The sequence below is a fragment of the Neophocaena asiaeorientalis genome, unplaced genomic scaffold, assembly GCF_003031525.2.
Source record: "Neophocaena asiaeorientalis asiaeorientalis breed wild unplaced genomic scaffold, Neophocaena_asiaeorientalis_V1.1 scaffold721, whole genome shotgun sequence".
Classification (NCBI taxonomy): Eukaryota; Metazoa; Chordata; class Mammalia; order Artiodactyla; family Phocoenidae; genus Neophocaena; species Neophocaena asiaeorientalis.
In genome coordinates this window covers 616,367-638,268 of record NW_020175365.1, presented here as the reverse complement: position 1 = coordinate 638,268, position 21,902 = coordinate 616,367, and the positions used below count along the sequence as shown (strand labels likewise).

At 38.1% G+C, this 21,902-nt stretch overlaps 1 protein-coding gene and 1 pseudogene across 1 annotated transcript in view; both read right to left on the bottom strand.

Moving 5' to 3' along the window:
* Positions 1-14,447: 14,447 nt before the first annotated feature.
* Positions 14,448-15,297, bottom strand: LOC112413683 (elongin-C pseudogene; annotated as a pseudogene).
* Positions 15,298-19,203: 3,906 nt separating this feature from the next.
* Positions 19,204-21,902, bottom strand: part of TLK1 (tousled like kinase 1) — a 137,282-nt gene continuing 134,583 nt past the window's right edge. Inside the window, exon 21 of the mRNA XM_024765710.1 lies at positions 19,204-20,972. Within this exon, the coding sequence (XP_024621478.1) occupies positions 20,796-20,972 (177 nt within the window). The 3' untranslated portion in view covers positions 19,204-20,795. The remainder of the gene's footprint in view (positions 20,973-21,902) is intronic.

Sequence of the window (21,902 nt, the reverse complement as noted above, 5' to 3'; positions counted from 1 at the left end):
TTTTTTTTTTTTTTTTTTTGCAGTATGCGGGCCTCTCACTGTTGTGGCCTCTCCCGTTGCAGAGCACAGGCTCAGCAGCCACGACTCATGGGCCTAGCCACTCCGCGGCATGTGGGATCTTCCCGGACCAGGGCACGAACCCGTGTCCCCTGCATCGGCAGGCAGACTCTCAACCACTGCACCACCAGGGAAGCCCCAGAAGCTTTTTTATTTGATGTAGTCCCACTTGTTTACTTTCGCTTTTGTTGCCTTTGCTTTTGTTGTCAAATACAAAAATGTCCTCACCAAGACCTATGTCAAGGAGCTTACCACCTGTTCTTCTAGGAGTTTTATGATTTTAAGCCTTAAGTTCAAGACTGTCATCCATTTTGAGTTACTTTTTGTGTATGAGATAAGATAATGGTCCAGTTTCATTCTCGTGTATGTGGCTGTCTAGTTTTTGCAACACCACTTATTGAAGAGACCGCCCTTTCCCCATTGTATATTCTTGGCTCCTTGTCATAAATTAATTGACCATATATGCATGGGTTTATTTCTGAACTCTCTATTCTGTTCCATTGATCTATATTTGTGTTTGTTTTGATTACTATAGCTTTGAAATATAGTTTGAAGTCACAAAGTATGAGGACTTAAACTTTGTTCTTCTTTCTCAAGATGGCTTTTGCTATTTGGGTCTTTTGTGTTTCCATATGAATTTTAGGATTTTTTGCTCTATTTTTGTGAAAAAAATGCCATCGGAATTTTGATAGGGATTGCATTGAATCTGTAGCTTGTTTTGACTAGTATGGACATTTTAGCACTATTCTTCCAATCCATGAACATGGAATATCTTTCCATTTATTTGTGCCTTCTTCAGTTTCTTTCATCAGTGTCTTATAGTTTTCAGTGTACATGTCTTTCATCTCTCTGCTTAAAGTTATTCCTAGGTATTTTATTCTTTCTGATGCAATTGTAAATTGGATTGTTTTCTTAATTTCTCTTTGTGATAGTTATTACTGAATAGAAACACAGTAGATTTTTGTGTATTGTTTCAGAATCCTGAAAACTTATTTAATTTGTGATTAGTTTTAACAGTTTTGTGTGTGTGTGGAGACTTTGGGGTTTCTATATATCATGTCATCTGCAAATAGTGGCATTTTTACTTCTTCCTTGTGAATTTAGATGCCTTTTATTTATTTTTCTTGCCTAAATGCTCTGGCTAGGCTTTCCAATATTATATTGAATAAAAGTTGTGAGAGTGGGCATCCTTCTCTTGTTCCTGATTTTGGAGGAAGAGCTTTCAGGTTTTCACTGTTGAGTATGATGTTAGCTGTGAGCTTGTCATATATGGCCTTTATTATGTTGAAATATGTTCCTTCAAGGCTACTTTGTTGAGATTTTTTGAATCATAAATGGAAATTAAATTTTTGTCAAATGTTTCTTCTCTATCTATTGAGATCATAAGATTTTTAAATTTAATTTTTATTTTATATTATAGTTGATTTGAAATAGTGTGTTAGTTTCAGGTGTATGGCAAAGTAATTCAGTTATATATATCCATATATCCATTCTTTTTCAGATTCTTTTCCCATATAGATTATTACAGAATATTGAGTAGAGTTCCTTATGCTATACAGTAGGTCCTTATTGATTATTTATTTTATATAGAGTAGTGTGTATATGTTAATCCCAAACTCCTGATTTACCCCTCCCCTTCCTTTCCCCTTTGGTAACCATAAGTTTGTTTTTGAAGTCTATGAGTCTGTTTCTGTTTTGTAACTAAGTTCATTTGTATCTTTTTTTAGATTACACATATAAGTGATATCATATGATATTTGTCTTTCTCTGTCTGACTTACTTCACTTAGTATGATAATCTCAAGGTCCATCCACGTTGCTGCAAATGATGTTATTTCATCATTTTTAATGGATGAGTAATATTCCATTGTATATATGCACCACATCTTTTTTATCCATTGTGCTGTCAAGGGACATTTAGGTTGCTTCCACGTCTTGGCTATTGTAAATAGTGCTGCAATGAACATTGGGGTGTATGTATCTTTTTGAATTATGGTTTTCTCCAAATATATGCTCAGGAGTGGGATTGCCGGATCATATGGTAGTTCTGTATTTAGTTTTTTTTGTTTGTTTGTTTGTTTTGTGGTACGCGGGCCTCTCACTGTTGTGGCCTCTCCTGTTGCGGAGCACAGGCTCCGGATGCACAGGCTCAGCGGCCATGGCGCACAGGCTCAGTTGCCCAGCCGCTCCGCGGCATGCGGGACCCTCCCAAACCGGGGCACGAACCCGCGTCCCCCGCATCAGCAGGCGGACCCCCAACCACTGCGCCACCAGGGAAGCCCCCCTGTATTTAGTTTTTAAAGGAACCTCCAAACTGTTCTCCGTAATGGTTGTACCAATTTGCATTCCCACCAAAAGTGTAGGAGGATCCCCTTTTCTCCACACCTTCTCCAGCATTTATTGTTTGTAGATTTTTTAACGATGGCCATTCTGTCCAGTGTGAAGTGATAACTTCATTGTAGTTTTGATTTGCATTTCTCTAGTAATTAGCGATGTTGAGCATCTTTTCATTTGCTTGTTAGCCATCCATACGTATTCTTTGGAGAAATGTCTATATAGATCTTCTGCCCATTTTTTTATTGGGTTTTTTAAAAAATTTATTTATTTATTGGCTGTGTTAGAACTTCATTGTTGCGTGTGGGCTTTCTCTAGTTGCAGCGAGTGGGAGCTACTCTTCGTTGCAGTGCACAGGCTTCTCATTGTGGTGGCTCCTCTTGTTGCAGAGCACAGGCTGTAGGCGCACGGGCTTCAGTAGTTGTGGCATGGGGGCTCACTAGTTGTGGCTCGCAGGCTCTAGAGTGCAGGCTCAGTAGTTGTGGCGCATGTGGTTAGTTGCTGCGTGGCATGTGGGATCTTCCCAGACCAGGGCTTGAACCCGTGTCTCCCTGCATTGGCAGGCAGATTCTTAACCACTGCACCATCAGGGAAGCCCAGGTTGTTTGCTTTCTTGATAGTGAGCTGCATCAACTGTTTATATATTTTGGAGATTAATCCCTTGTCAGTCACTTCATTTGCCAATATTTTCTCCTATTCTGTGGGTTGTCTTTTTGTTTATGGTTTCCTGTGTTGTGCAAAACCTTTTTTTTTTTGCGGTACACGGGCCTCTCACTGTTGTGGCCTCGCAGACTCAGGGCCATGGCTCACGGGCACAGCCGCTCCGCGGCACGTGGGATCCTCCTGGACCGGGGCACGAACCCGTGTCCCCTGCATCGGCAGGCGGACTCTCAACCACTGCGCCACCAGGGAAGCCCTGCAAAAGCTTTTAAGTTTAATTATGTCCCGTTTGTGTGTTTTTGTTTTTATTTTCATTACTCTAGGAGGTGGACCCAAAAAGATATTGCTGCAGTTTATGTCAAAGAGTGTTCTGCCTGTGTTTTCCTCTAAGAGTTTTATAGTACCCAGTCTTATATTTAGGTCTTTAATGCATTTTGAGTTTATTTTGGGGTATGGTGTTAGAGAATGTTCTAGTTTCATTCTTGTACATGTAGCTGTCCAGTTTTCCGAGCACCACTTATTGAAGAGACTATCTTTTCTCCGCTGTATATTCTTGCCTCCTTTGTTGTAGATTAACTGACCATAGGTGTGTGGGTTTATTTCTAGTCTTTCTATCCTGTTCCATTGATCTATATTTCTGTTTTTGTGCCAGTACCATACTGTTTTGACTACTGTAGAGTTGTAGCATAGTCTGAAGTCAGGGAGCCTGATTCCTCCAGCTCTGTTTTTCTTTCTCAAGATTGCTTTGGCTATTTGGGGTCTTTTGTGTTTCCATACAAATTTTAAAATTTGTTGTTCTACTTCTGTGAAAAATGCCATTGGTAGTTTAATAGAGATTGCATTGAATATGTAGATTGCCTTGGGTAATATAGTCATTTTGACAATATTGATTCTTTCAATCTAAGAACATGGTATATCTTTCCATCTGTTTGTGTCATCTTCAGATTCTTTCATCAGTGTCTTATAGTTCTCATAGTACAAGTCTTTTGCCTCCTTAGATAGGTTTATTCCTAGGTATTTTATTCTTTTTGATTCAATGGTAAATGGATTGTTTGCCTAATTTCTTTTTCTGATCTTTCATCGTTAGTGTATAGAAATGCAACCGATTTCGATGTATTAATTTTATATCCTGCAACCTCATCAAATTCATGATGAGCTCTAGTAGTTTTCTGGTAGCATCTTTAGGATTTTCTATATATAATATCATGTCATCTGCAAACAGTGACAGTTTTACTTCTTTTCCAGTTTGGATTCCTTTTATTTCTTTTTCTTTGACTACTGTGGCTAGGACTTCCAAGACTATGTTGAATAAAAGTGATGAGAGTGGACATCCTTGTCTTGTTCCTGATCTTGGAGGAAATGCTTTCAGCTTTTCATCATTGAGTGTGATGTTAGCTATGGCTTTGTCATATATGGCTTTTATTATGTTGAGGTAGGTTGTCTCTATTCCCACTTTCTGGAGAGTTTTTATCATAAATGGGTGTTAAATCTCGTCAAAAGCTTTTTCTACATCTACTGAGATGATGATATAATTTTTATTCTTCAATTTGTTTTGTTTTTGTTTTTGGCCATGCCACCACACAGCTTGCAGGATTTTAGTTCCCTATCCAGGGATTGAACCCAGCTCATGGCAGTGAAAGCCCAGAATCCTGACCACTAGGCCACCAGGGACCTCCCCTCTTCAATTTGTTAATGTGGGCTATCACACTGATTGACTTGCAGATATTGAAACATCCTTGCATCCCTGGGATAAACCCCACTTGATCATGGTGTATGATCCTTTTAATGTGCTGCTGGATTCAGTTTGCTAGTATTTTGTTGAGGATTTTTGCGTCTTTGTTCATCAGTGATATTGGTCTGTAATTTTCTTTTTTTGTGATATTTTTGCCTGGTTTTGGTATCAGGGTGATGGTGGCCTCGTAGAACGAATTTGGGAGTGTTCCATCCTCTGCAATTTTTTTTGGAAGAGTTTGAGAAGGATGGGTGTTAATTTCTTCTCTAAATATTTGCTAGAATTCAGCTGTGAAGCTGTCTGGTCCTGGACTTTTGTTTGTTGGAAGATTTTTAATCAGTTTCAATGTCATTGCTTGTGATTGGTCTGTTCATATTTTCTATTTCTTCCTGGTTCAGTCTTGGAAGGTTGTACTTTTCTAAGAATTTGTCCATTTCTTCCAGGTTGCCCATTTTAGTGGCATAGAATTGCTTGTAGTAGTCACTCATGATCCTCTGTATTTCTGTGATGTCAGTTGTTACTTCTCCTTTTTCATTTCTAATTTTATTGATTTGAGTCCTCTCCCTCTTTTTCTTGATGAGTCTGGCTAAAGGTTTATCAATTTTGTTTATCTTCTCAAAGAACCAGCTTTTAGTTTTATTGATCTTTGCTACTGTTTTCTTTGTTTCTATTTCATTTATTTCTGCTCTGATCTTTATGATTTCTTTCCTTCTACTAACTTGGGGGTTCTTTTTTTTGTTCTTTCTCTAGTAAGGTTAGATTGTTTATTTGAGATTTTTCTTATTTCTTGAGGTAGGATTGTATTGCCATAAACTTCCCTTTTAGAATTGCTTTTGCTGCATCCTATAGGTTTTGGGTCATCTTGTTTTCATTGTATTTGTTTCTAGGTATTTTTTGATTTCTTCAGTGATCTCTTGGTTATTTAGTAGCCTATTGTTTAGCTTCCGTGTGTTTATATTTTTTACTGTTTTTTTTTCCTGTAATTGATTTCTAATCTCATAGCATTGTGGTCGGAAAAGATGCTTGATATGATTTTAATTTTCTTAAATTTACCAAGGCTTTATTTGTGACCCAAGATGTGATCTATCCTGGAGAATGTTTTGTGAGCATTTGAGAAGAAACTGTATTCTGCCGCTTTCATGAGGAGTGTCCTATAAATATTAATTAAATCTATTTGGTCTGTTGTGCCATTTAAAGCTTGTGTTTCCTTATTTATTTTTTGTCTGGATAATCTGTCCATTGGTGTAAGTGGGGTGTTAAAGTCCCCCACTATTTTTTTTTTTAATATTAAGACATAGCTTCATCTCTCCATTTCATTATTCATTTATTTTTGGCTGCGTTGGGTCTTCATTGCTGCACGTGGTCTTTCTCTAGTTGCGGCTAGCGGGAGCCACTCCTCATTGCAGTGTGTGGGCTTCTCACTGTGGTGGCTTCTTGTGTAGTGGAACACAGGCTCTAGGTGCACGGGCTTCAGCAGTTGTGGCACGTGGGCTCAGTAGTTGTGGTTTGTAGGCTCTAGAGTGCAGGTTTAGCAGCTGTAGTGCATGGGCTTAGTTGCTCCATGGCATGTAGGATCCTCCCAGACCAGGGCTTGAACCTGTGTCCCCTGCATTGGCAGGCGGACCCCCAACCACTGTGCCACCAGGGAATTCCCCCCACTATTATTGTGCTACTGTCTGTTTCCCCTTTTATGTTAGCATTTGCCTTATGTATTAAGGTTCTCCTGTGTTGGATTCATAAGTATTTACGATGGTTATATCTTCTTCTTGGATTGATCCCTTGATCATTATGTAATGTCCTTCCTTGTCTCTTATAATAGTCTTTATTTTAAAGTCTATCTTGTCTGATATGACTGTTGCTACTCCAGCTTTCTTCTGATTTCCATTTGCATGGAATATCTTTTTCCATCCCCTCACTTTCAGTCTGTATGTGTCCCTAGATCTGAAGTGGGTCTCTTGTAGACAATATATATATGGGTCTTGTTTTTCTATCCATACAGCCAGTCTACGTCTTTTGGTTGAAGCATTTAATCCATTTACATTTAAGGTAATTATATATGTTATTATTACCTTCTTGTTAATTGTTTTGGATTTGTTTTTGTAGGTCTTTTTTCTTCCCTTCCTCTTTTGTTCTCTTGTGATTTGATGACTACATTTAGTGTTGTGTTTGGATTGCTTTTTCTTTTTTGCATGTCTATCTATTGTAGATTTTTGCTTTGTGGTTACTATGAGGTTTTGATATAGCAGTCTGTATATATACAAGTTTGTTTTAAGTTGCTGGTCTCTTAATTTCAAATGCATTTCCAGTATCCTGCATTTGTACTCTCCTCTTCTCACGATTGCTGGTTTTAATATCATATTTGTTTGTGGAAGAGTCCTACCTTTACTGTATGTTTGCCTCTACTGGTGAGCTTTCCCATTCATAATTTTCTTGTTTCTAGTTGTGTCTGTTTCTTTTCCATCTAGAGAAGCTCCTATAGCATTTGTTGTGAAACTGGTTTGGTGGTGCTGAATTCTTTTAGCTTTTGCTTGTCTGTAAAGCTTTTTATTTCTCCATTGAATCTGAATGAGAGCCTTGGTGGTAGAGTGTTCTTGGTTGTCGGTTTTTGCCTTTCATCACTTTACATATATCATGCCACTCCCTTCTAGCCTGCAGTGTTTCTGCTGAAAAATCAGCAGATAACCTTACAGGGATTCCCTTGTATGTTATTTGTTGCTTTTCCCTTGTTGCTTTTAATATTTTCTCTTTGTCTTTAATTTTTGTCAGCTTGATTATTATGTGTCTCAGTGTGTTCCTCCTTGGGTTTATCCTGCATGGGACTTTCTGCACTTCCTGGACTCAAGTGAGTGTTTCCTTTCTCATGTTAGGGATGTTTTGGGCTATTATCTCTTCAGATAATTTCTCAGGCCTTTTCTCTTCTCCTTCTGGGACTCCTATAATATGAATGTTGTTGCGTTTAATGTTGTCCCAGAGGTCTCTTAGACTGTCCTCATTTCTTTTCATCCTTTTTTCTTTATTCTGTTCCCCGGCAGTGATTTCCACCAGTCTTTCTTCCAGCTAGCTCACTTATTTGTTCTGTCCCATTTATTCTACTATTGATTCATTCTAGTGTATTTTTCATTTCAGTTATTGTATTGTTTATTTCTGTTTGTTCCTTAAAACTTCTAGCTCTTTATTAAACATTTCTTGGATTCTCTAGGGCTGTGCCTCCATTCTCTTTTGACGAGCTTGGATCATCTTTACTGTCATTACTCTGAATTCTTTTTCAGGTAGATTGCCTGTCTCCACTTCACTTAGTTGTTCTTCTGGGGTTTTATCTTGTTCCTTCATCTGGAACGTATATCATACTGTTTAACTTTCTGTGTTTGTGGTCTCCATTCCTCAGCCTGCAGGATGGTAATTCTTCTTGGTTCTGGTGTCTGCCCCCAGGTGTGTGAGGTTGGTCTAGGGGCTTGTGTAGGCCTCCTGGTGGAAGGGACTGGTGCCTGCCCACTGGTGGCTAAAGCTGGGTCTTATCCCTCTGGTGGGCAGGGCCATGTCAAGGAGTGTGTTTATAGGTGGATTTTGGCTCAGGGTGACTTTAGGCAGCCTGTCTGCTGATGGGCATTGGCTGTGTTCCCACCCTGGGGTGCTGAGGCATCCCAGCACTGGAGCCTGCAGGCTGTTGGGTAGGGTCGGGTGTTGGTGCCAAAATGGCAACCTCTGGGAGAGCTTATGCTGATGGGTATTCCCTGGGGTGTCTGCTAGTGTCCTTGTCCCTACAGTGAGCCACAGCCAGCCCCTGCCTCCCCGGGAGACCCTCCACACCTCTCAGGGAGGTGTGGCCCCAGCTCCTATGGAGTGACTGCTTTGCCCTGGGTCCCAGTGCACATAAAAAACTTGTGTGCACTCTCCAAGAGTGGAGTATCTGTTTCCCCCAGTCTTGTGGAGCTCTGGCACTCAAGCCCCACTGGCCTTCAAAACCAGCTCTGGGGGGCTCCTCCTCCCAATGCCAGACCCGCCAGGCTGGGGAGCCTGATATGGGGCTTAGAACTCTCATTCCTATGGGAGATCCTCTGCAATATAATTACTTTCCAGTTTGTGGATTGCCCACCTGGCAGGTGTGGAATTGGATTAGATCATGACAGCACCCCTCCTATCACCTTGTTGTGGCTACTTCTTTGTCTTTGGGTATAGAATGTCTTTTTTTTTTTTGGTAGATTCAAGTCTTTTTTTGTTGATGGTTCTTTAGCAGTTCGTTGTGATTCTGGTGTTTTTGTGAGAGGAGGTGAGCTCAAGTACTTCTACTCTGCCGTCTTGTCTCCAGCTCCTGAATCACTGCAGAAATATTCTGGAAATGAAGCATGCTAATCTCCTAAGCCCATTTAAAAATACCTTTGATCATAAGATTTTTATTCATTTTGTTAATGCAGCATATTATATTGAATTACAGATGATTTACTCCTTCCATTCCTGGAGTTAAATCCCACTTATTCAGTCATGGTGCATGATTTTTTTTAATGCATTGTTGAATTAGGTTGGCCAATATTTTGTTGAGGATTTTCACATTTGTGTACATTAGGGATATTTCCTTGTAATTATCTTTTCTGGTGTCATCCTTGTCTGGTTTTGGTGTCAGGGTAATGTTAGCCTTGTAAAATGAGTTTGGAAGTGTTCTCTTCTTTTCTGTCTTTTTTTTTGGATGAGTTTAAGAAGAATTGGTGTGTATTGTTTAATGTTTGGTAGAATTCAGCAGTAAAGCCATCTGTTCCTGGACTTTTGTTTGTTGGGAGGTTTTTTTTTTTGTTTGTTTGTTTTGTTTTTTTGGCGGTACGTGGGCCTCTCACTGCTGTGGCCTCTCCCGCTGCAGAGCACAGGCTCTGGATGCGCAGGCTCAGCGGCCATGGCTCACAGGCCCAGCCGCTCTGCGGCATGTGGGATCCTCCCGGACCGGGGCACGAACACGTGTCCCCTGCATCGGCAGGCGGACTCTCAACCACTGTGCCACCAGGGAAGCCCACGTTGGGAGGTTTTTGATTACTGATTCAATCTCCTTATTAGTAATTGGTGTGTTCAGATTTTCTGTTTCTTCATAATTCAGTCTTGGTAGGTTGTATGTTACTAGGAATTTATCCTTTAGGTTGTCAAATTTGTTGATGTATAATTATTCATAGCAGTCTCTATGATCCTTTGTATTTCTTTGGTATCAGTTGTAACATCTTTTTCATTTCTGATTTTGAGTCCTCTTTTTTGTTGGTTAGTCTAGCTAAAGTTTTGTCAATTTTTGTTTATCTTTTCAAAGAACCAGCTTAGTTTCATGTTTTCTATTGTTTTTTTAAGCCCCTGTTTTATTTCTGCTGATTTCATAATTTCCTTTCTTCTAACTTTGGGTTTTGTTTGTCCTTCTTTTGCTTGAAGTGTAAAGTAAGATTGTGATTTGAAATTTTTCTTGTTTCTTAAGATAGGCATTTATCACTATGAACCTCTCTTAGAACAGCTTTTGATGCATCTCTTAAGTTTTGCTATGTTGCATTTCCATTTTCGTTTGTCTCAAGGTATTTTAAATTTTATTTTGAGTTATTCTTTGACTCATTGGTTGTTCAGTAGTATGTTGTTTAATCTCCACATACTTGTGAATTTTCCAGTTTTCTTCTTGTAATTGATTTCTAGTTTCAAGCCATTGTGGATGGAAAAGATTCTTGATATGATTTCAATCTTACATTTATTAAGACTTGTTTTGTGGCCTAACATATGATCTATCCTGGAGAATGTTGCATGTGCAACTTGAGAAGAATGTGTATTTAGCTGCTTTTGGATAGAATGTTCTATGTACAGTTGACTCTTGAACAACATGGGTTTGAGTTGTGTGGGGGCACTTATACATAGATTTTTTTTCAATAAATATATGAAAATATATGTGTAGAACATTGTGTACAAGACTTGTATTGAAGTGGATAGTCTATCCTTACGTAGACATAAGGTGAGTGATATTTAATATGAAACTAATAATGTGTTAGTTTTCTTACTGTTTTATAACTTTGCTTTCAAAGAATTATATTACCATACAGTATGCCTCTCTCTCGTAATTAGAGAAAACTGAGTATCAACCTATCTTCACAGATAAATTTTTTTAAAATGTGTAACAGTGTTTCCAATACTATATTATGAGTACGACTGATACTTTGTGCCATAAAATTTTCAGTGATTCATTCATTAGTGTGTAGGCTAGGATACTGTGATGTATTCCTATGGATTACACAAGACTACCATAAAACAATCATATTACTGCTTCTTCATTATCAATGCATGAATTGTTATACCTGTAAATAAATATGAATTTTTTCATTTTTGATGTCTAGTGTTAATAATACATATATCTGCAGTGTTTTGTATAAGACAGTATTTTACTGACAGATGATTCATCTTGTAAACAATGTAAACTTACGGTATCAACAAGTACAGTACTGTAAATGTATTTTCTCTTCCTTATCATTTTCTTAACATTTCTCTAGCTTTATTTTAGGAATACAGTATATAATACATAGAGCATACAAAATGTGTTGATCGATTGTGTTATCAGCAAGCTTTCTGGCCAATACTAGGCTATTAGTTTTGGAGGAGTCAAAAGTTATACATGAATTTGACTGCATGGGGGGTTGCTGCCCCAACCCATGTTGTTCAAGTCTGTTAAGTCCATCTGGCCCACTGTGTCATTTAAGGCTGATGTTTCCTTATTTTCTGTCTGGATGATGTATCCATTCATGAAGGTGAATATTTAAGTCCCCCACTGTTATTGTATTACTATTTCTCCCTTTACATCTGTTAATATTTGCTTTATATACTTATATGCTTCTGTTAGGTGTAGAAATAGTTGCAAATGTTATATCCTGTTTATGAATTGATCCCTTTATCATTATATAATGCTCTTCTTTCTCTCTTATTACTTTCTTTGTCTCAAAGTCTATCTTATCTGATACAAGTATAGCTACTCCAGCTTTTGGTTTCCATTTGCATGAATATCTATTTTCATCCCTTCACTTTCAGTCTGTGTGTGTCCTTACATCTGCATGGGTCTTGCCTTTTTACCTATTCAGCCACTCTTATCTTTTGATTGGAGAATTTAGTCCATATACATTTAAAGTAATTATTGATAGGTATGTACTTATTGCCATTTTGTTAATTGTTTCCTGTTTTGTAGTTCCTTTGTTCCTTTCTTCTTGTTCTCTTCATTTATGCTTTTTCTGTAGTGGTGTGCTTAAATTCTTTCATCTTTTGTGTATCTACTGTAGATTTTTGCTTTGTGGTTACTATCAGGGAAAAAGTTTTTTACTAATAACTATGTGTGGATATATTCCATACCTCTGGGAAGGAAGCTCACAGGAATAAAATTCTAAAACATTCCTACTGATGAAGTCTAAATTGTCAAAAAGAAACATTAATTTTTTTTCATCAGTCCAGCAACCACCATGATGATATTTAATATTCATGGTGGCTTGAACAGAAACAATCTTGAGATCCAAATAGCATTTCTAAAGTGAAGAAAAAATAGTTCTGGAAACAGAGACCAGTTAGGTCTCCAACCCAAAATAGTCATGTGCCTTGGATGTGCAAGTCATTAGTTGTGTAAACTTCCAAAATAGCTGCATGTGCTGGAGTGAAGGGAGTCATTTATGGAGTCTACCTTACGTCACTGATGACAGGCAGGGCTCATACTAAGCAATTATGCAGATATGAGTTAAAATACAGAAACATCTCCACAATGATTGATAAATGGCTGCTGCTTGGAGTCTCCCGAGTTCCTACCCCAACTGGTCCCATCCCTTCCTCAGAGTGTCCCACAATTACTCTTGACCCTCTCTTCTGCACTATGGCCAGCATTTGTTCTGACTGGTCAGAGCTCATGCCATATTAGTTGGAGGACCTTCTGAACCCACTTTTAGTGCTAGGTGCCTGAAAGGCAGGTACTATTTTTTTTTTTCAGTCAATAGTCTTTATTAACATGCAAGTATCATGTGCCACAAGATATAGTTTTTACTAATCTTTCGGTTCTATTTCAATATTTTGAACTCCAGGTAACTTCTGGACCTAACATATAAAGTAACCTACTAAAATGGATCAAAGTTAAACTGTATTCTAGCTATCACCTTGACCTTTAAGATCACCACTTAGGTTTATAATCGGCATTATTGGTCACCAAGTAGCAGAATTTTTTTTTTTTTTTTTTTTTTTTTTGCCGTACGTGGGCCTCTCCCGTTGCGGAGCTCAAGCTCCAGACGCGCAGGCTCACCGGCCATGGCTCATGGGCCTAGCCTTTCCATGGTATGTGGGATCCTCCCGGACCGGGACACAAACCTGTGTCCCCTGCATTGGCAGGCAGACTCTCAACCACTGCGCCACCAGGGAAGCCCTGAATTAAAAAAATTTTTTTTTAATTTATTTATTATTTATGGCTGTGTTGGGTCTTCGTTTCTGTGCGAGGGCTTTCTCTAGTTGCGGCAAGCGGGGGCCACTCTTCCATCACAGTGCGCGGGCCTCTCACTATCACGGCCTCTCTTGTTGCGGAGCACAGGTTCCAGACGTGCAGGCTCAGTAATTGTGGCTCACGGGCCCAGTTGCTCTGCGGCATGTGGGATCTTCCCAGACCAGGGCTCGAACCCATGTTCCCTGCATTGGCAGGCAGATTCTCAACCACTGCGCCACCAGAGAAGTCCCCAGAATATAATTCTTGTACTTGGTAATTCTATACTAAAATATGTAACAGTATGTCTTAAGATGTTACTAAAATATATGCAATTAACATTTATATTTAATTGCTTTCAATAACAATGTTAGGTCTTCTAAGAGGAAAAATTACTTTTATCGATCTTGGTTGTTTATGGATTTTGCAGGTTCCAGAAAAACTGGTCCATACTGAACCAGTCTTAGAGAAGTAAGCTGAAGACTTAAATTTATAGACCCTATAATAACAGCTTTGTTTTACTACTAAGATAGAGACAATAATAACCCCAACTCTAGTGCTTCTTATTCCACGACTAGGCAGAGACGCTCTATTATAGTTCTTCAAAATTTTTTTTGTCTTAGCGTAAAAGCTGAATGACCTGTTTTATAAGTTTGAGTTCAGAAGACCCACATTATGGATATCATGTCTAGTGGGACATACATTAATAGAAGATAATTAATATACTATATCAAAGTGCATTATTAGATTTGTACTGCATCTCTCCACGTTTTTCATATTTTATAACATTTCAGTTGATTGGAGGAAGACTGGAATTGTCAGAAGTCTTGCTCTTAGGATCTAGATGAAGTTCACAGTGAGTCTTTTAAAACATATTTAAATAATGAGAAGTGTAATCACAAGGGACTGTATAAGAATGAATATTGCAAAGGAGACATTATAGTCAATGGATTGGCCAAAATGCAAATGAAACTAAAGTCATGTAGTTTACTTGTTGACCATGTGGCTACAGTTCAAAAAGTCTCTGCTCCAAAAGCTGTACCCAGTAATCTTCCAAAATTGATTTTAAATAAGTTCTTAAATTGGATCAAGAAACAAAAAGACAAGATACACTTAAACAATACTGCAGTTTATCAAAAGACACATAAGAAATTTCAACTCTCTTGTCTTTGACAGTTATAAAAATCAATATTTTGGCTAAGTTATAAATTTGTTTATAATGCAATTATATGCAGTTGCGTAAGTCTAGTAATGCTAATGACAGCCATTAAGATCAGAATAGGTTTTTAAAACAACACTAAAAACATAAAAACATGTAGTCCCATTATTTACCTGTAGAACGTGTTGAATTTATGCCTAAATTTCAGCATTTACTATATCACCACTGTTCTAATTTAAAAAATCACATCCAAAGGATAAGGCAAAAACACCTATGAACTGGCCTATTTATTTCTCAATTTGTAAAAATGTCCTTAATTTGTTGATGTAGCAAACAAATTTCAACTCTGATTGCTATGCAAAAGAACAGAAGGCAATCTGCTTTGCAACGAACTTTAAAGTCCAACTGCACACAGGCAACATGCTATATACGAAAAAACTACTAACTACAGGTATTAAATACTGAAAAAAGTTAAGTTTATTATAATTTATTTTATTTAACAAATCTAGGAAGTTTGCAGCCATCAGCAGTTCCAGTGCAATTTCAGGTGCAATTGGAAATTCAGGAATCTCCGTGGAGCTGTTAGTGTAGCGAACCTTGTAGGTAAAATACATGCATACTTTTGATAGCACATGTGAAGGGATCTCGCTCAAATTGACTTCATTAGTTTCGTTCTCAGCAAACTGACCTGGGCCACTCAACATGCCTTTTTTGTCCTGATGTTAGCGCATGTTCTCTTTCTATAATAAATTCATGACCATCCGAAGATATCAATTTGACTACATGGCATCAGAGCAGAGCCCTCACAGCCACGATAGGTTTTCACTTCTCCATCCATTATGTTCTTATGAAATTCTACTTTGCGTCCACAGGAACTTTAGTAGCTTCTCTTCAGCCCTGCAGCCACTGTACTGCGTCCCCGTGCACTGCCACAGTCCCTACACCAGCACCCCCACACACACCCCCACCCAGCTGCCTGCCCGCAAGTACTATTAATATATACACTTTACAGATGTGGAAGGTAAGCCGAGAGAGGTTAGTCAGTGACTTCTCTAAGGTCATCCAATTATTAAATAGCAAAGCCAGGTGCAAAGTCAAGTCAGACTTCAAAACCCAGACTTTCCCCACTTTTCACTCTTCTGAATACCTCCTTAAAAGGAAGTTATGAATTTGGTCATTAGCAGACATAAAGAGGTGAAATAGGATCGATAGGACATAAATCAGCCATACTCATTCTTTAGATCAGGTAATTTTAGTATCTAAGTTTGTCCCATCCTAGAAAAAAATCCTCATCAATCATCTGACCATATCAATGGTATTTAAACCAAATATACCATATACTCCACCAAGAACAGTGGGGGTGCTGGTCACGCACGTATACTGCTTAGCTTAGGTATTTGGTTACAGGAACAGCCTAAGTTCTTCAGATGAAAATGGATCACATATTTATAGAAAAATTTAATTACAAACAGACTTTTAAAAATCAAAGTGAGAGTCACTTGATAAAGTCAGGATTACTCATTTGTGATCTTGGCACTGGAGCACCACACATGGGTAATTTCATTAGATTTATAAGACTTTCTCAAGTTTTTGACTTTATAGAGTCAGTTTTCCAGATTTATTAGAGACCAACCAGTACCATTGCAGGGAGAGGAAGAATATACCTTCTATGCTCATGAAAGTGGGCTGAGGAGGAGAAAGGTGAACTAACTGATCCCTGCAAGTTAAGCAGAACCTAATCTGATCGTTGACTTAAATTAAAAATGCAATGAAAAACAAGTGTGAGAAGAGGAAAAGGTCTGTGACCCACTCTCTGTCTTGCCTAGAATGAATCTGGACAGAAGCCCTTCTGACATGACTCACAGCCAGCCATCAAGGCACAGCTCAGATGGCACTCTTGATCTAACAGTTGAAGAATTCTTTATATTCGCTCTTTTATGGTGACAGTTACGTTTCTATCTGTTCATTTTTGTCATTTTGAAGAATCATGATAATTTAACACAGTAAACAAGTTTTATAATAAAGAGGCAAGCGAAATGTTAGCATGGTTAAGAACCTGGCTTTAGGACTCCAAAAGCCGGGCTTTAGTTCTGATGTCATTTATTAGTTATGTGGTCTTACCAAGTTATTTCTTTTCTCCAACTGTTTCCCCCTCTGTGAAAAAACTGGGATAATACCACCTATCCTACCTCAAATGGTTGCTACTATCAAGGAAAACCCTAGGATGTACGGTAGAATTTCCTCTGATGAAATAGCCTACATGGTTAGGGTATGATCCTTTGGGTAATTACAGTTGAGACAGAGTTACTTTTTCTTGTTGCTGCACCCCACCACCTTCCCTTTTCAGGTAATCTAATCATCATTTGAAATGAATAAAGTATTGTAAAACTGTTTCTTAAAGGAAAATTTATCACAGGAAGCAAAGTAGACTGCATCTTGTATGTAGGATAAAAGCAACAGAACAATTTTTGAGCCTTAAAAAAGAATAGGGCTTCTCTGGTGGCGCAGTGGTTGGGAGTCCGCCTGCCGATGCAGGGGACACGGGTTCGTGCCCCGGTCCGGGAGGATCCCACGTGCCGCGGACCGGCTGGGCCCGTGAGCCATGGCCGCTGAGCCTGCGCGTCCGGAGCCTGTGCTCCGCAACGGGAGAGGCCACAGCAGTGAGAGGCCCGTGTACCGCCAAAAAAAAAAAAATAATAATAATAGCAGCTTTATATACGTGGTATTACAACGTGCTGGGTTTTATATATGTGAGCTCATTTACTCCTTGCAACCACTCTGTATGGTTGCACTGTTATCTTCATTTTCAGATGAGGAACCTGAAACACAGGTAGGAAATGGCAGTCAACATTTAAGCCCAAAGAATCTGGTTCTAAGATATGAATTCTTAACCAGTATTATTATCACTGCCTTTTTAAAAACAGTCATAGGTATGTAGGTAACCTACATCTCTAGTATTTTAAATGAGTGAGGATTTCCAAGTGAAAACTATGCGTTTTGATCCTAATGAAAGATGACTCTTCTAAGTTCTCCTCTGGCTCTATGCAATCGTTTTGAAGTTAGTTTATATATATTTACTCAAATCTTTCCCATTCAAAAATCCAAGAATTCCCAGGGAGAAAAATCCTCTAAAAAAGAAAAAAAAAGGAGGGAAATGAAAGCAGGGGAAGGTAAATGGAGATGTGTATGTTGTAATTCAGATCACCAGATAAGTTATAGAAATTCTAAAACCGTTACAGAATTCCTGAAATCCAAGAACTAGAATTCTAACAATTTTATTTAAAAACTAGGTGCTAAAACACTTTTTGAAACAGATTAAGCTTGGGAGGAAAATGATCAGATAACATGTCAAAATTTAAAGTGGGATTAGAGTAAGACGTGCCAATGTGATTTTAAAGGACTAAGAGTAAGGCTGTCTTTTTCACACAAATCAAACGGTAATGTAAATTCTAAGAGTAAATCCACAATCTAATAGGACTGGACCGTCTGCACTACCACTGCAAAACACAGCTAATAACGTCTGATGGTAATCAGCATTATTGCATTTAATAAGCAACGATCAACAGCAAAACACAATATACTCTTTAAATTTGTTTCACTGAAATTCTACCATTTTGGTTTCATGTAATGAGGTATTTGCAGAAGTATCTGTTCACATTTTATGTACTATTTAAATTGAAAATTATTTTTAAGGAGCAGGGGATGGCAGCAAGTAAAAAATAGACTTGAAACTTTATTTCTGAAAAACCACCAGATATCTACCCAACTCCAGACTTAATAAATTAGGGTGGTTTCTACACTTACTTCCTCTCAACATGCATGCACTAAAGCTAATTCATACCAAACAAAGATTTCAAATTCTGTGCAAAAAACTGTACATTTACCTTGCAGTGCTTAAAGGGAGAAGACCTTGGCTACTGTCTTAGGCATATAGGAAATACTTTAATTCTGAGGACAGAATTCAGGAGACCAAAAAATAATGTAAGCTTCAAGATGTTAGAGCCAAAGATTGCCAGAGTGACTGAAACTACTTAGTGGCAAATCCCAGTTTCCCAGGTGAAGGTAACAGTACTCACTCTGGCTCAATTAGAGCTATCTTGTACCTGCTGAGATATGGGCATACTACCCAAATCTGTATCATTTCTTTGGAAAAACTTGGGAAGGAATAGATGGTCTCTAAACTCATTTACTGCCTATACATCTTGGACTCTAAACAGATGATTACCTAAACCCAGGGAAGCACTTTTATTCTATGGCTTGTTTTCCTCTTTTTCTGCATTTTGACAGTAGCAGTCACTTTCATTCATTTGAAAATAGTGTGGTCAAGACCAGTGATCTAGGTCTGTACCACTTCTTCAATCTCATGTTAGATGTACACATCCACTTAAATATCTCACCAAAATTTTAAACAAACTGATGATTTTCTTTTAATTCAGGACTTGAAATAACTGTTACTATATGAACATAGTATTTTAGGATTCAGAAAGATGAAAACTCACTCAAACAAAATTGAAAAATTGGCCGACAGCACCTAAAGCACTCAATTGATGCTACATTCCATTACCACATCAATATTTTTTTTAATAGGATTTCTATCTTCATCTACAGAGGAACAGGTATAGCCCTTAAACCATTCCCGATATGGCTAAGTGTTACTTACCCAGGATTAGCTTTGATAATGGTTATTAGGTATACTTTAACAGCTTCAAACGCTTCTTACTTATCCTCAAGTATACTTCAAGAATTTATTCAGTTAATTCTTAAGGAGCCAAGTCAGTCAATGTCCTAAATCTTGAAAGCTCCCTTCAAATGTAACTTCATAGTCTTTAAATTTTAACTGTCATTGTTTATTACTGTTTTGGCTACATTCTCTACAATTTCAGCAGCATCTTAAAGAGACAATGTGTCTATGTACAATGAAAGAACAAAGAGCCATGGTTTAACTGTACAATATTAAGGGGAATCTGTGGTAAGCATAGCCTCCTTTTTCGGCAACATGGGCAATTCACATGTAAGTATCAGCATTATGAATGTGATGATAAGGAAGTTTCTTAGAGGAGTGACATACAGCATCCTGAAAAATAATGGTTTCTACCATACAAGGCAGTTAGAAAATGTTCACATTTTAACAAATCTGTACAAACCACAAGAAACTCGTTTAAGGGACCATCCTCCCACCTTGCTGATAAGAACTTTCTAGAAATGTAGGATTACCATGAACAATTTATAAATCCTAGTATATATGTGCTCCACAGCCCTAGAAACCAAGAAACTGATTTCGAGAGCTCTTTATGTCCAACACGGATCATTTTTACATGCCTTGATTGTTAATAAATGCCTGCTTTTAATAATCTCTCTATAATGTACAGTCAACTTGCACCTTTAAGGAGGTCATTTGATTTTTTTAGCAAAGAAGCAACATCATTTAGCAGCAATTAAAGCGCCTTCAAGAAGACTTAAAAAAAATACAATATCCAATTAGAAAAGGCATTTTTTAAACATTTGTACAAGAATAAGCTGCTGAAACTCGGTAATTGAAATACGACATCTGTACACAATTTACAATAGAGCTAGAAGGGAATTTATCATTATCCTGCATAGAACTGGTCTGCATTTGGTTACGTATTGTCACTTGTTTGAATGAACAAGGCCTGGTAACAAAAGAAAAATACCTGTTAACAATTCTAACATGTTGAGAACACTGGAGATATTATAATTTAGGGACTTCAGCTGATTTCAAAACAAGCAGCTCACTTTGTCAAAGGTGTAATGTATCTAGGAATAGTTCTCCCTTTAACATGACCAGTGAAAAAAGCGGACATGTGATTTCGAGGTACAACTTGGTAAAAGCCAGAATAGGCAAATGACAAAAGTCTAATAACTTTGTCCAAAGAGTCTAACTCTCACATTCTATTACTATAAAACACAACTGTCACTGTCATTCAGTTCTTACTTTGGTTGCAGCAGATAAACTGCTGAATGCTGAAGAATGTATCCAGGCACTAGATAGTTCCTGTGTTAGAAATATGTCTCATATTTTTTCCATGTGTTTTTAAATAATGAAAAACCACCCTTCATATTAGAACTCTCTAGTAACAACCAAATGTATTTAAGTATTATAAACGTTATTTACAGTGTTCCCCCCAAAATACATTGTTCTTTTATCTTAACATGGTATTCCTGTTTCTGTGCAACAGGCAGTCACCCTTCACTGCTCAAGATTACAGTCAGAAGTGTACATTTATTCACTGCCCATGATCCACTCATACAAACGATGCTATGAAGAACTTCAGTTCACAAACAGTCCTCAACCATATCCTGTGTAAAAAAGAAAACAACAAAAACACTCAAAAGCTCTCAAACTCAAGTATGCATCTGGAAGCAATTCAAAGACATCATGCCAATTTTGGAGGAAAGTCAGTAAGTAATTATGCTTGAAGAAGGGGGTGTAGGGGATGCTGTCAGTCCAACCATGTGTAAGTTTCCTGAAGAATTGGATCTTCTCATGTGTGGGAGAAGATAGGGGTCATTTGCCAGTTGGTGCACATCAAACCTATCTTCTTTTCGGTATGCCAAACAGCGTCTTATAAAGGCCTTAAAAAAAAAAAGTCAGCAATTAAAATCTTTTCCTCTTCTAAATATCAATCAACTAAATACTACAGATGATGGACACATTTAAGACAATAAATAGATTTTACTTCACTGGGGATTCAAATTTTTTAAGAAATTGTAGCAATAGGGCTTCCCTGGTGGTGCAGTGGTTAAGAATCTGCCTGCCAAGGCAGGGGACACGGGTTCGAGCCCTGGTCCGGGAAGATCCCACATTCCGCGGAGCAACTAAGCCCATGCGCCACAACTACTGAGCCTGCGCTCTAGAGCCTGTGCTCCACAATGAAGAGTAGCCCCCATTTGCCACCACTAGAGAAAGCCCACGTGCAGCAACAAAGACCCAACGCAGCCAAAAATAAATAAGTAAAATAAATTTAAAAACAATTGTAGCAGTAAAATTATCACTCCAAATTCAACTATCAACTCACAGCCTCCTAGTAGTTCACTTTACAATCTAAATACTATTACTACCATTTAAACTTATTGCTGGATTCCTTAATTTTTATTGAGATTAAAATATACATAACATAAAAATTAGCATTTTAACCCTTGAGTGTACAATTCAGTGACATTAAGTACATTCACATTGCTATACAACATCACCACTATACATCTGCAGAACTTCTTCACATCTAAAACTGAAATTCTGCACCCATTGAACAGTATCTCCCCATTGCTCCTTCCTCCAGCCCTTGGTAACCACTTGTGTTCCTTTATGATCTGGCTATTCTAGGTACCTTATATGAGTGGAATCATACAATATTTATTTGTCCTTTTGTGTCTTTCACTTAGCATGATGTTTGAGTCATCCATGTTGTAGCATGCATCAGAATTTCATTTTTTTTTTTTTTTTTTTTTTTTGCGGTATGCAGGCCTCTCACAGTTGTGGCCTCTCCCGTTGCGGAGCACAGGCTC